The sequence below is a fragment of the Patella vulgata genome, chromosome 1, assembly GCF_932274485.2.
Source record: "Patella vulgata chromosome 1, xgPatVulg1.2, whole genome shotgun sequence".
Classification (NCBI taxonomy): Eukaryota; Metazoa; Mollusca; class Gastropoda; family Patellidae; genus Patella; species Patella vulgata.
In genome coordinates, this window is record NC_065879.2 from 51,801,996 (window position 1) to 51,816,142 (window position 14,147).

Sequence of the window (14,147 nt, forward strand, 5' to 3'; positions counted from 1 at the left end):
TGAATTATGATATATTGTTGAAAATGAACCATTATTAGTTGATTTTGAACCATATCTGGGATTTCCTCCCACTGCTAATGAAGACTTCTATTGTTGAAATAAAATGTGGTTTAAAGCCTACTGTTCGTCTCCGAATAAACTTATCTTGGACAACACAGGGATCGAACATGGAATTTTAAGCGAGCCAACATCTTACTCACTGACACACAATGCTCCTTGTATCAAGCCTGTAAATTCCATAAAGATATTTCTAACCAAAACATGTGTGATAGTTGTATGTGGTCCAGGGCCTATTTTAACTTGCGTACAGACATAGACGTACCTCGTGATGAAAAATCTGTACTTCGAAAAATTATATCTGTTTTGCAAATGGAGAAACTGCATTCATAATAATTGGGTTTGGTATCTAATCTTGTCTCACAATTTTTTTCCACTTGTGATTGCGGACACCCTACAGTCTCAATTTCTTTGTCCGATTTCGATGAAAGTTAAATATGTATATGTATATCCCAAAGATCTCAGATGAGTTTGATTTAGTGCTATGATACGCTTTGCTTTATGGTATAGAGATTTTGCGCCCCCTGTCACATAGATAATATGTGGTCTCAATTCAGTTATCATTGCTGTAATCATAATGCTCAACCAGTGTCAAACGTTGTGGCTCAGATCTGCAACAATTATTGACTTTTTATGCCCCCCCCCCCCCAGGAACCTGTTCAACATGCAAAATAAACTGTTCCCAAACCCAGGACCTACCCTTTACGAAAATATGGGCAAAGCATTTAATGCATATACCTTGGGTTAAGACCCCTGACTTTGACATAGAACGTCAAATATGTACTAAGTTTGTGGATCCTCCCATCATTTGTGTCCGGTTCTGCTGAAACTTCTGTGCCCATCATTCTACGACTTCTTGGGGTATGGACAAAATGTACGTGGAACAAAGTTTGTGGGCTTTTGTTTTTATATCAATAAATATATATTGAATAATTCCTAACTTGTGTTATCTTTAATAGCAAAACATTGTAGAATGTAGGCCTGCTTTTTCACGACTTCATTATCTTTTACTTATGATTAAAATTCAATTGCCGTGCAACATTCCTTTAATGCAATTGATTGCCGCAATAAAAGTGGACTTTTATATATTGAATATATAAAATAATATCGTTAATGAATGTCTTGAGTTCAAAGAATTTAGGCCTAATCTGATACAAGATTTTAATTGTAAGTATTTAACTAAATTTTTTAGAACCCAATACCCTTTCGCAACAAATTAATTCTTCGGTAAATTCCACAAATTCTGCGCCAAATGATGAAATAACCGTACGTGCAAGATAATATAAATTGACACTATTTAAACAATCACATTCATTAGAAATTGTAACATAAATGTGAAAACAAAATTGCCGCACGATCATAGTTCAATATAATAGGCTGCACTATCATAAAGACGCAAAGAATAGAAAGCACTTCGCACTATATAGCGCGAGTTGCAGTGTTTACTTTTCACGTCATACAACTTCCAAGATGGCGGACATATGACGTCATTGTAAAAGACGTCATTGTTATTCTAGTCTATATGATTTAGCCTATAGAGGGTTCTCGCTGATGTCACCGAGACGCTGTCCGCCATATTGGTAGACAAACAAAAGAGCGCTAAATATAGATATAACGACATCCGTGACATTTTCGCTTGAATGTAGTTAACAGGCCCGATCGATTGACAACAAATTGTGATATTACCATAATGCCTTCCTTTTGTGCAGTTGTTAATTGTTCAAACAGACACGGCAGGGACCAGAAATCATTTTATCGGCTACCGAAAGTAATTGAACATCAAGGTGACATAACTAAGGAACTGTCAAAACAACGGCGAGATAAATGGCTGTCAAACATCTCCAGAGCTGACATAAAACAGGACAGCCTGGTCAATATACGAGTGTGCTCAGATAATTTTATTACTGGTAATTATAAATATTTGCATTGATTAAAATTTTCGTGTTCATTTTCAAAATAAAAAGAGTTTTTGGGGGGGGGGGGGCGGTAATTAAGGTAGGCCTACTTAAAGGGATCAACTGTGGAAGTTCTGTTTTATATTGAAATGCTTAGGAATTTAACTACAGTATATATCTATTTAAAAAACGAACAAAAATACATTTGTAGGTCACAGTGGACGCATGTATATGGTCCAGACATGTAGGCCTACATTAACAGGCACGAATAGGCCTAGTTTGTTGCAGGTTTTTAAAAATAGGAACCCCAAGCTCACCTTTTGAAACATCACAGTAGGTATGAAAAAAATGGTGTATTTTATTATCATGTACATTGTATCATTATTTGCACTGGTTAACTTTTTTTTTTTTAAGGTAAACCTTCTGCATTGTATGACAGTTTAAATCCAGACTGGATACCATCTGTTAAATTAGGTCATGACAAACGTCTCATGTCCCCACTACCAACTGATGCAGCTTCTAGGTATTCCCGTAATTTGGAAAGATCAACCAAGAAAAAACATAGTGAGGCAGCATTGACACTGCAACAACTTCAAAAACATGACCCTGTTCTTGAAAAGATGGAAGGTGAGACTGATGTTGCCACTCAGACTTCTTTAAACATGGACCTTATAACAGCTATGGAGTCAGGGGTCCAACGTCTTCGAGTAGAAAATAAGGAATTAAAAAAAAAATTTGAAGAACTGTTTTCGCCAGGGTCCTTTAAAGGTTCAGATGAGAAAGTAAAATATTACACAGGTTTACCAAATGACATTGTACTGATGACCCTGTTCAAGTTTCTTGAGCCATGTATTGTATACACTGGTAGAAGTTTGCTTTCTAAGTTTCAACAAATGTTGCTTATTTTGATTGAACTTAGGTTAAATTTATCAATGCAAGACTTGTCCTACCGTTTTAAAATATCTGTGGCAACTACATCCAGAATATTTTTAAGTATGGTTGAACTAATGTATGTGGAGATGAAACCTCTTGTACACTGGCCAGATAGGGAAGAACTTAGAAAAACGATGCCAATTAGTTTTCGAACTAACTTTGGAACCAGAGTGGCAGTAATAGTAGACTGTTTTGAAATCTTTATAGATCATCCTTCTAACTTAATGGCACGCGCACAAACCTGGTCATCTTACAAACACCACAATACAGCAAAATATCTTATTGGGATTACTCCACAGGGTGTAATATCATTTATATCAAGTGGATATGGTGGACGTGTCAGTGACAAGCTAATTACGGAAGACTCAGGATTCCTTAACAAACTGTTACCAGGTGATCTTGTTCTTGCGGATAGAGGTTTTGATATCAGCGAGAGTGTTGGTGTAAGGTGTGCCGAAGTATACATTCCAGCATTTACTAAAGGAAAAAAACAGTTGTCAGCTAAAGACATTGAAACATACTAGTCATATCGATTCAATGTCTTCGGTTTTATTGGAAAAGTGGGTGTGACTTAGCGTTTAAAGCTATTTCGAACTTTCTGCGACAATGCAAAATGTTCAAAATCACCAAAGTTGTCGTTTTTATACACCCACATTGAAATGTGGTCATATACATGTATTGTCGTCGCTCCCGTTCGTCCAGCCGATTGACGTTAAATTAAGGTCATGAGACGAAGAAGCCTATTTATTTTCAGCGACTTCCGATAATTACTGCCAAACTTATGGCCCTTGATCACTTTGAAAAAACTCTAGAGGTTAAAGTTATCATCCGATTGACTTCAGATTGATAATTACTTCATGAGTTGTTACTCTTAATCAGATTTTAGTGTATTATAAATGTTTCATTACCCAAAAAAGTAAAAAATATGCGACAACACTTGTTGACTGCCCAGACGATTTAGCATCTGTGGGCGTATGTTTCGTTGCCTGGCAACCTATCTTTCAAAGATTGAGAGAAGCAAATCTAAAGCTTCCAAATGTCATTTTGCTACAAAAAAAGTCTTATACCTTGGGCATATTTTATCAAAAGATGGAGGCGATACAAACCTTTCCACAGCCAAAAAATGTTAGTGATATACGAGGATTCATAGGGTTATGTAGCTACTACAAAAAATTTGTGAAAAGCTTTGCACAAAAAGCTGCGCGATTAAACAAACTTTTTCGCAAAGATGAACCTTTTAAATGGACAGCGGATATGGAAGAAGCTTTTCGGAATTTAAAGGATGCCTTTTTAGCACCTCCTATTCTAAACTTCCCAGACTTCAATAAAGAATTCGTTCTATACACAGATACCAGTTCACATGCTATTGGATATATTTTTGGGCAGAAGAATGAAGCAGGACAGGAAGTGGTAATATGTTATGGCGGAAGAGCAATGAATGAAAGAGAAAAGAAATGGCATATTACAGAACAAGAGTGTCTGGCTTTAATAGGAGTCAAACAGTACCATGTTTACCTTGCCAACACAAAATTCCAAATATTTACTGATCACATTGCACTCTCCTTCATTAAAACCATGGAATGTAAAACAGGTAGATTACTTTGATGGTCATTGTTCCTCCAAAGCTACCAGTTTGACATTAAGCACAAACCAGGAAAGACCCATAATAATGCTGATGCCTTATCCAGAAGATCTTATTTTGATAAGGAGAGTTATGAGACGATGTGTAACAATGTTGCAAGTTTAGTTGCCCAAAAGAATTTGAGACATGGTCAGAAAACAAAACAACCCCAAAATTCACTTAAGAGTCAGACAAAAACGGGGGATAAACTGAGGTCAACTGCAGAAGTTTTTGTTGCTGCTGAAAATCAATATCTGCAACAGGATCCAGTAAGCATATTTCAAGAAGTTTTGGCTATTTCCTTGCCTCAATTACAAGAAGCACAAGCTGCAGATCCGCAATTGCTTCAGTACATAAAGTTTCTGCAGGATGACATCTTACCAGATGACCAGAAAATGGCTAGTAGGATTCTTAGTGAGCATAGCTTTTACCAAATCACTGATGGCATCCTATATCATTTAATCTGACCCCGAGGTATAGGAACAAGAATCGAGAGAGAGGTAAAGCAGTTATGTATTCCGCAAGACATGCGAGATGACATCCTGAAAGCCTACCATGATTCCCTTGGACATCAAGGACAAGATAGAACACAGAGGGCAATCCAGTTAAAATACTTCTGGCCACGGATGTACTCTGAAATCGAATATTAGGTCAAATCATGTGAAGTGTGTCAACAGGCAAAACCATATTACCACAAGAAGCCAGCAACACTAATACCAATTCCTGTAGAATCGACCTTCAGCAGAATTCACATGGATATCATTGGTCCATTAAAAAAGTCATCAGAAGGATATAAATCAATCCTGTTGGTCGTCTGTCCTTTCTCGAAATGGATTGAAGCATTCCCCTTGAAATCAACAGGAACATCTGTAATTGCCAAGATCCTGTTTACAGAAATAATTTGCCGCTATGGGACACCAAAAGAAATCTTCACAGATAGACAAAACTTCATGAGTAAACTGTTGGTAGAATTATGCCAACTACTTCACATAAAGAAACTTACTACTGCATGCTATAGGCCTCAAACCAACGCAGCATGTGAACGTATGAACCAAACCATATACAACGCACTACAAGCCTATATCAAACCAGACCAGTCTGATTGGCCAGATGTTCTTCCAGCAGTCCTCATGGCTTACAGAGCAACTCCAGCAACAGAATCTACCAACCTAAGTCCATTTCAAATGTTGTTTGGCAAGGAGCATACTCTCCCAATAGATATTGAACTGCTACCAGTTGAAACATTAAGCAGCAAGGATGCCAAACAACATTATGAATGAATTACACAAAACTTAGAGATTGTGAAAGATATTGCAAGGAAAAACATAACTACAGCTCAAATAAAGTACACTCTTCAGCATGATAAGAAAGCTGAAAAGCCCAAGTTTAAAGAAGAACAAATGGTATGGTTATGCTGTTCTAAGACTGAAACAGGATTCAGTAAGAAACTTCAAAGGAAATGGGTTGGACCTTATTATATCTGCATTGACCTAGGCAATTACACTTATAAACTTCGTTGAAATGCAGATTCCCAACTTGTAAAATCACCAATCCACGCCGACCGTTTACGTCCTTACATTGATCCTCCTAAAAGGCCAACAAACCCAATTGAAAGTGATGAAATTTTCAACCCTGAGGAAATCAATTCAGATATTTCTCAAACTACAGATGCACACCCATAATCTGCCTAACACAATGGGTAGTCAGAACCCAAATAACTCCACAAAGTCTAATACACAAGATGATACTAATATTCCTAATACACCTGATAAAGACATGAAAATGACGCAAACACAGACAAAATTTGAGGAAGATCATATTGCTAAAATTTTGCAATCTTCAAAATATCATGGGCAGTTTTATTTGGTACAAAACTAGATTAAAGAACATTAAAGGACCACAATGGATTATTCTCGATTTATTGCCCCAAGATCTGGTAAGACAATTCCATGCCACAAAAACACAAAAGGCTTTGTAAAAAAAGAGGCGTGCTTAAAACAAGTAGTGTTTTTTTTTCTTTTTGATATAAGGTGCTATAGTTAGCTACATGTATATGGGTATCAAAGAATGATCACACTTCCACATTCTGTCATATGACTATGAGTAAATCCTTTATTGTTATTATCGTTGGTATGTTTTTATTTGACCACATATCTTTTTTAACCCTATACTTACTACATTATTTTGGTTAGTAATTTTTATACACCCACATTTTCATGTGGACGTATATTGTCGTCGCCCCTGTCCGTCCGTCCATCCATCCATCCACAATTTGTTTGTGGACACTCTACAGGTCACAATTCTTATCCGATTTTGACAAAACTTAAAATATATAGGTTTATCTCCAAAAGATCTCGGTTGCTTTCGATATTGGCATATATCGGATTGAAACTTCCTGGATTATGGCCCCTGATTGTACGAAAAATCAAGTTTTTAGCTTGTGGACCCTATAGAGGTCACAATTTAAATCATATTTTGATTAACTTGAAATGTAAGTTTATAACCCAAAGATCTCGGTTCCTTTCGATATTCGCGCATATCGGACCGTAACTTCCTGAATTATGGCCCCTGATTGTATGCAAAAATCGCATTTTTAGCTTGTGGACGATATAGAGGTCACAATTTTTATCCGATTTTGTTGAAACTTGAAATGTAAGTTTATAACCCAAAGATCTCGGTTCCTTTTGATATTCGCGCATATCTGACCGTAACTTCCTGAATTATGGCCCCTGATTGTACGAAAAATCGCATTTTTAGCTTGTGGACCCTATAGAGGTCATAATTTTTATCCAATTTAAAGAAACGTTTTAGTATATCACCGTTAAACCCTAAGAATGGTTGAGTTCGAATTTCGTGAAAATCGGCCCAAAACTGACAGACAAAATGGCCGTCCCTCGTTCTCAAATAGCGTAAAAATATGGTATATCAAGGTTGTGGACCATCTAGAGGTCACAATTTTCTTCCGATTTTGATAAAACTTGAAATGTAAGTTTATAACCCAACGATCTCGGTTCCTTTCAATATTCGCACATATCGGACAGTAACTTCCTGAATTATGCCCCCTGATTGTACGAAAAACGTTTTAGTATATCACCGTTACACCCTAAGGATGACTGAGTTCGAATTTCGTGAAAATTGGCCCAAAACTGACAGACAAAATGGCCGTCCCTTGTTCTCAAATAGCGTAAAAATATGGTATATCAATGTTGTGGACCCTCTAGAGGTCACAATTTTCTTCTGATTTTGATGAAACTTAAAATGTAAGTTTATAACCCAAAGATCTCGCATATCGGACTGTAACTCCCTGAATTATGGCCCCATATTGTATGAAAAATCACGTTTTTAGCTTGTGGACCCTATAGAGGTCATAATTTTTATCCGATTTAAAAAAACGTTTGAATATATCACCGTTACACCCTAAGGATGGTTGAGTTCGAATTTCATAAAAATAGGACCAAAACTGACAGACAAAATGGCCGCCCCTCGTACTCAAATAGCGTAAAAATATGATATATCAAGGTTGTGGACTCTCTTGGGGTGACAATTTTCTTCTGATTTTGATGAAACTTGAAATGTAAGTTTATAACCCAAAGATCTCGGTTCCATGTCACCATGGTCTATCAAGACCCTATAATGACCTTTCTATGGTTGAATTAATTATGGGTTACCTTAACACTGATATAACATCTTAGAGCATAGTCCTCTTAACGAGTATTCTTGTACACTTACATGTAACAAATGTATAAAATGAATTGATATTGCTGGATCTGGTTGATTCGGCGTCCATTTTATTTGATGTGTGCAATGCTTATGTGGAAACCTGTTTAATGGTTTCATTGGTACCGGAAGTGACATGTTTAGGGTAACGTGGCACTGGTGAAACCCGTCATTACTGCATCGCAGTTCTAGTTTGTGATAAATTTTACAAATCTTGCTAAAAAAAAAAAGAATGTTAAAGGTGTCAAAATGTCTATATTTGACTTTAAAAAAAGTGTTGTGACTAACAATGGCCCCTTGATAAGAACAACAGATTCCCTGTGTCTTGGAGCTAAGTATGGAACAATAGAAGCGCTCCAGACTGTCTAGTTGTAGATGTAAGGGTGATAAAAAAAAAAGGATGAGATTGATAATAACCAAGGCTAGCTTGAATCATGACCAAACACTTGGTTTTAACCACTTTTAATGGACACAGAAAACCTACAGATCGGGTTAATCCATAATCTTACAGTACACTGTTTGTAATTTCTCACCTGTGACCTCTAATTCATAACACATTGTCTTTAGAGGTTTAGGCCAATCAGTCTTATTGGCTATTCACCAGTCAAGTCGGGCTGTGATTGGTCAATGGATTTGGAAGGGAAATTAAAATGTCTGTTGATGAAATCAGTGTCAATGAAGTATAGTGATTGAATTGAGGGGGAGTTGAAAGGCTCATCATGGGGAGTTTTAACAACTTTCAACCACTTAAAAACATTGGATCTGGAAATGAAAACAATGGGCTGTTGGATTAGCTACTCCTTATCTATCCTTTGGTGTATATGATGTACTTCTAAATCTTAGGCAGGTGACATTTCTCATTCAAGGTATAAAATTTGACTGACATTTAAAAATGGCTACTCGTGCACCTTTTAGTCATGTATTATATTTCTGAGTTTGAGTCTGTTTTGTCATAAATTGAAGTGTTATTTGGTAGATAAGATTCAGACAATGGAATATTATGTTTAGGGACCAAGATTTAGGGAATTTGTGTGGCCTTGTTAAGGGGTTTATATTGGTTTAGAACTAGAAGGTTGGAGAATTTGCCAGTGTTTAATTCATTTGAACTATGTTTTAGAGGATATAAATTTGAAAATTTGGGGTTAGTTATTTGTTTGTGAAGTTTTTGCCTACATGGAAATTTTTTTTATTATATAATAATTGTTTTATCATTGACAGTACGCCAACATCAAAACATGACGTCACATCTGTATTTTAAGTATTATATAATTTTAACACCAATCATATTTAATTTAAAATTCGGAAATGATGACCAGATTACATGCTGTGATGGGGAATTTATAGATCAGGCCTAATGGAAATTGTAAGTTCACAACTGAACATGTGCATACCCCCTAAGAATCTGATAAATATAGATTTATGAAGAACGATTTCTCAAGGATAATTCAATAAATCAATGACATCAAATTCAAACAGTTCCATACCTGTTGATTGGACACATAATCACTCCACCAATATTTCTCTTTATTGTAGGCTATACTCATTCAAATTTAACACCCAAGTTTAAATAAACACATATAATTTAAATAAAGCAAATCATCTTTTCATTTAGATTGCTTTGGTTTCAGTACACTAGAAATTGCAACCTTATGTTTACAAAGTAATTTATTTCATCATTTGATTTAATTATAAAACGAGTTATAAAACAATAGAATTTGAGTTTCATGTATAAAATTTGAGATATAGAATTTGAGTTATAAAAAGATGTCTGAATATAAAGGATTTTTCGATTTGTATACTAAATTATTATTATGTTCAGTATATTTGATAATTGTTTTGCTTGTAAAGCTTATAATAAATAATGAATAACCCTTCTGGGAAAATACATTTACATGTATCTGTTGAAGGCTACACCACTTGTTCAATACATACATGTACATGTATTCCAGACAAAACAGATAATACTTTTATATACAACATTCACTTTCAAATTTTAAGACTTAAATCAGGAGAAATGTGCTAGTTCTGGATTGACCAACACCAGACAGAATTATGTTGTTGTTGTTTATTAAAGATTTAACGTTCAATACAATGAATATGATAGTATGGACAGTTTGAGTTAATTAAAATATGTACACTTGAAAATTGTTTAAAACAGGTTGATTTAATTAAATTATTTACACTTGAAAATTGTTAAAAACAGGTTGATTTAATTAAATTATTTACACTTGAATTAATGAAATAGTTCTACTTATACCATGAGTATTTTTAAGTTTTTAATCCATAGAGCATTATTTTACACTTTTAAAAAGTGTAATGATGTTTATTTAATTAATACATTGTATAAACAAAGCTTCAATGCAATCAACAGAGGAAAGTTTGTCATGAAATATTGAGTTATTACAAGGATTATAATTTAATCAGGTGGGATTAACATCAGTTTTAAATTAAGCTTGTTGTTTTAATAGTTTCATTAAATCTATATAGTCTGTCTATAGTTTGAGTTATTGGTCATATTATTATTTGTCTTCAACACAGTCACTTAATTTCAAGTTTTCATTTTTCTTGCTCCAGGAGATTTATTTAGTTAGGAATTGTTTTTGGATAATATAAAGATCAGGATGGGAAAGATAGGATGTTGGTTACAGTCGGATGGAAAGGTACAAGTATTGATTTGGTTCGATATATCATTTTAAAACTGATAATAAGGAGAGGGCGTAAATCCTGCCTTGTCTGTTCATAAATTATTTGAATCAAACATATTATATTACATGTAATTTGGCAATATTTTGTATCCAAATAAAATATTAAGACAAGAGTGTTGAGAATTGTTCGCCCATGGGATGAATTTTAGAGAAATTGAGATATGTCTTCGTAATGTCATGTATGCCGATTGATTTGAACAACTGTACTCCCCACACCAGAGTTACTCCACAAAGCTACCAACAATTTTATCAGTTTTTAATATTTTATTTGATTTTACAGTTACGAGTAAATCAGGCAGCTGTTGAAGAAGAAATGACAATGACAATCCATGAAGAGTCTGAAAATGTACCAAAGTTACGACACCATGGTGTCAGCTACATTGATAAAAACCAAGCTAGAGCCAACGTTGTTAATGAAATAATCAATGCAGAACGTGAATATTCTAAACATCTGAAAGATGTGGTCGAGGTAAAATTAGTTCGACTTTTATGTGGAAAAGGGGAGAAAGGTTGGTTGTTTAGTCCATCCTAAGAATGTCTCTAGTTTCATATCCCAGCATGATTCAAGCTCTAGCGATGAGATGTAACTTTCTATGCAAGATAATCGATATACATGAAATTCCATGTACAATGTACATGTAGTTTTACCATTCTGTTTCACATATTTGCTTAGTACACCATGGTGTCAGCTACATTGATAAAAACCAAGCTAGAGCCAACGTTGTTAATGAAATAATCAATGCAGAATGTGAATATTCTAAACATCTGAAAGATGTGGTTGACGTAAAATTAGTATGACTTTTATGTGGAAAAGGGGAAAAAGGTTGGTTGATTAGTCCATCCTAAGAATGTCCCTAGTTTCATATCCCAGCATGATTCAAGCTCTAGCGATGAGATGTAACTTTCTATGCAAGATAATCGATACACATATTTTATGGAAGACAAAATGGGACAATATTCAGTAATTTCATGTTTCTACATTCCAGTTTCAACATTTTATATACAAAAGCAATATTTTAAATTGTTGAAAATGTTCTGGTATAATTATCTTGGTAATTCATTTTATTTTTCTGGACTTTTTCAAGACTTTTTGAAGCGTAGAAAATATTTTCATAAGAGTTTAAATTCCAGATTTTTTTTAGATGCTTTCAGAAACCAATGAATTTATTTCATTGTCAAGTAAAATTAATAAATTATTTTTTAATTTTAATATTTAATGATATAAATGTTACCGGTAAAATGTTGAAATTGAAACATAAAGTAAATATTTTGTGCATGAACTGTCGAAATAAAAATGTAGAAACAACAATCATCAATTTAAATTATTTATTTCATATACATGTACCTACATGTAATGTTGAAACTGGAATGTAGAAACACAAATCATGAATATTGTCCCATTTCGTCTACCATGATATTTAGTAGTTTTGTGTTAAACACTTCATATTTTCAGGGTTATGTGAAACAAGCTCGCAAACGACCAGAAATGTTTAGTGAAGAGAAGATTACGACCATGTTTGGAAATATTGAGGAAATTTACACCTTTGCTAGTAAATTTCACACTGAATTGGAAAAACATATAAATCCTACCTTCCTTCATCTAAGTGAAATTGGTGGCACTTTCCTCGATAATGTAAGTCCTGCAACCTGTGTGTGTAAAATATTTAATGTTGATAGATTTTACAAAACTAATCAACACATTGAGTTTAAGTAATATCAACCCATTAAGGTTAAGTAATATCAACCCATTGAGTTTAAACAATATCAAACCACTGAGTTTAAACAGTATCAACATTGAGTTTAATCATTATCAACGATATCAACACTTCCATTTTTATGTGCCCAAATGGAAATGTGGTTGTATATTATTGTCACCCCCATCCGTCTTTCGTCCACAATTTCTTGTGAACACTCTACAGACTACATTTATCATCTGATTGTTTTAAAATTGATATATGTTGTTTACACTAGTGAAATGAAGAATCCTACATGTACATGTATTTATTTTCAATAATTTCTGTTAATTTCTTTTGGAGTTATGGCCCTTGTTTCGCTTTGTTGTACCTTGTGAACCCTCTAATGACATAAGTTATCATCCGATCTGTATAAAATTGATATGCAGCATGTATATTAGTGAAAAAAAGAAGCCTATTGAATTTCAGCAATTTCTGATAATTACGTTGAGAGTTATGGCCCTTGTTTCACTTTGTTGCACCTTATGAACACTTTAACGACAAAAGTTATCATCCGATCTGTATGAGATTTATATGCCTCATATAAAATTATAAAAACGAACACGCCAATTGAATTTTAGCAATTTCCGTTAATTACGTCTAGAGTTATGGCTCTTGTTTTACTTTGTTCAACCCTATGAACACTCGAACAACAAAAGTTTATGCCCTTGTTTAACTTCGTTGAACCTTGTGATTGCTCAAACGACAAAAGTTATCATTCGATATGTATGAAATTTATATGCATCAATTAGATTATTGAAACGAAGAGGTCTATTGAATTTCAGCAATTTCTGTTAATTACGTCTAGAGTTATGGCTCTTGTTTTACTTTGTTCAACCCTATGAACACTCGAACAACAAAAGTTATCATCCAATCTGTATGAAATTTATATGCATTATTTAAATTAGTAAAATGAAATTTCAATAATTTCTGTAAGTTACTTCCAGAATTACGACCATTGTTTCAGTTCGTAGAACCTTGTGAATCCTCAAACAACGAAAATTATAATCTGATCTGTATGATATTGTCTTGTAAATGCCCCCCCCCCCCACACTTTACCTGCAAAAGAGTAAAAATGCGAGCAGCAACTCTTGTCAACCGCTCGGACAATTTAGCTGCTGTGGGCGTATGTTTCGTTGCCTGGCAACCTTATCTTCAATCATGGTTGTGAAGAGATTCTGTTCTTTCAAAACAGTTTGTTAGAAGTTTATTTCAATAATTTATTTGATCCTTTCTGGGTTTTTTAGAGTAAACATTTTGAGATATATTCTGATTATTGTAATAACCATCCGTCTGCCTGTGATGAACTCAAAGAAAGTTATCGTAATAAAAGATACAGACATTTCTTCGAGGTGAGTCAATGAAATATGGTATACAATTTATTTACATCAACTTATTTATCTCTACCTCTTTCATTTTGCTCTCTCCATAGAAAATCTAGTAATTGTTCTTTATGAATATTGGAAATTAAGATAGCCTAATGAGG

The 14,147-nt window shown here is 34.3% G+C and overlaps 1 protein-coding gene and 1 long non-coding RNA gene across 11 annotated transcripts in view; one reads left to right on the plus strand and one right to left on the minus strand.

Moving 5' to 3' along the window:
• Positions 1 to 8,817, minus strand: part of LOC126830634 (uncharacterized) — a 59,656-nt gene extending 50,839 nt beyond the window's left edge. Inside the window, exon 1 of the long non-coding RNA XR_007683895.2 lies at positions 8,757 to 8,817. This is a non-coding gene — a long non-coding RNA (uncharacterized LOC126830634). The remainder of the gene's footprint in view (positions 1 to 8,756) is intronic.
• LOC126830100 (rho guanine nucleotide exchange factor 9) overlaps positions 1 to 14,147 on the plus strand; it is a 313,984-nt gene that overhangs the window by 269,620 nt on the left and 30,217 nt on the right. For 8 of the 10 annotated variants that reach the window (XM_056102552.1, XM_050560388.2, XM_050560380.2 and 5 more), the window contains 3 exons: positions 11,209 to 11,397; positions 12,382 to 12,561; positions 13,909 to 14,013. In XM_056102552.1, the coding sequence (XP_055958527.1) occupies positions 11,209 to 11,397; positions 12,382 to 12,561; positions 13,909 to 14,013 (474 nt within the window). Of the gene's footprint in view, positions 1 to 8,821; positions 9,067 to 10,797; positions 10,884 to 11,208; positions 11,398 to 12,381; positions 12,562 to 13,908; positions 14,014 to 14,147 lie in introns of those variants that run through there. The other 2 variants (XM_050560428.2, XM_050560438.2) reach the window with 2 other exon arrangements.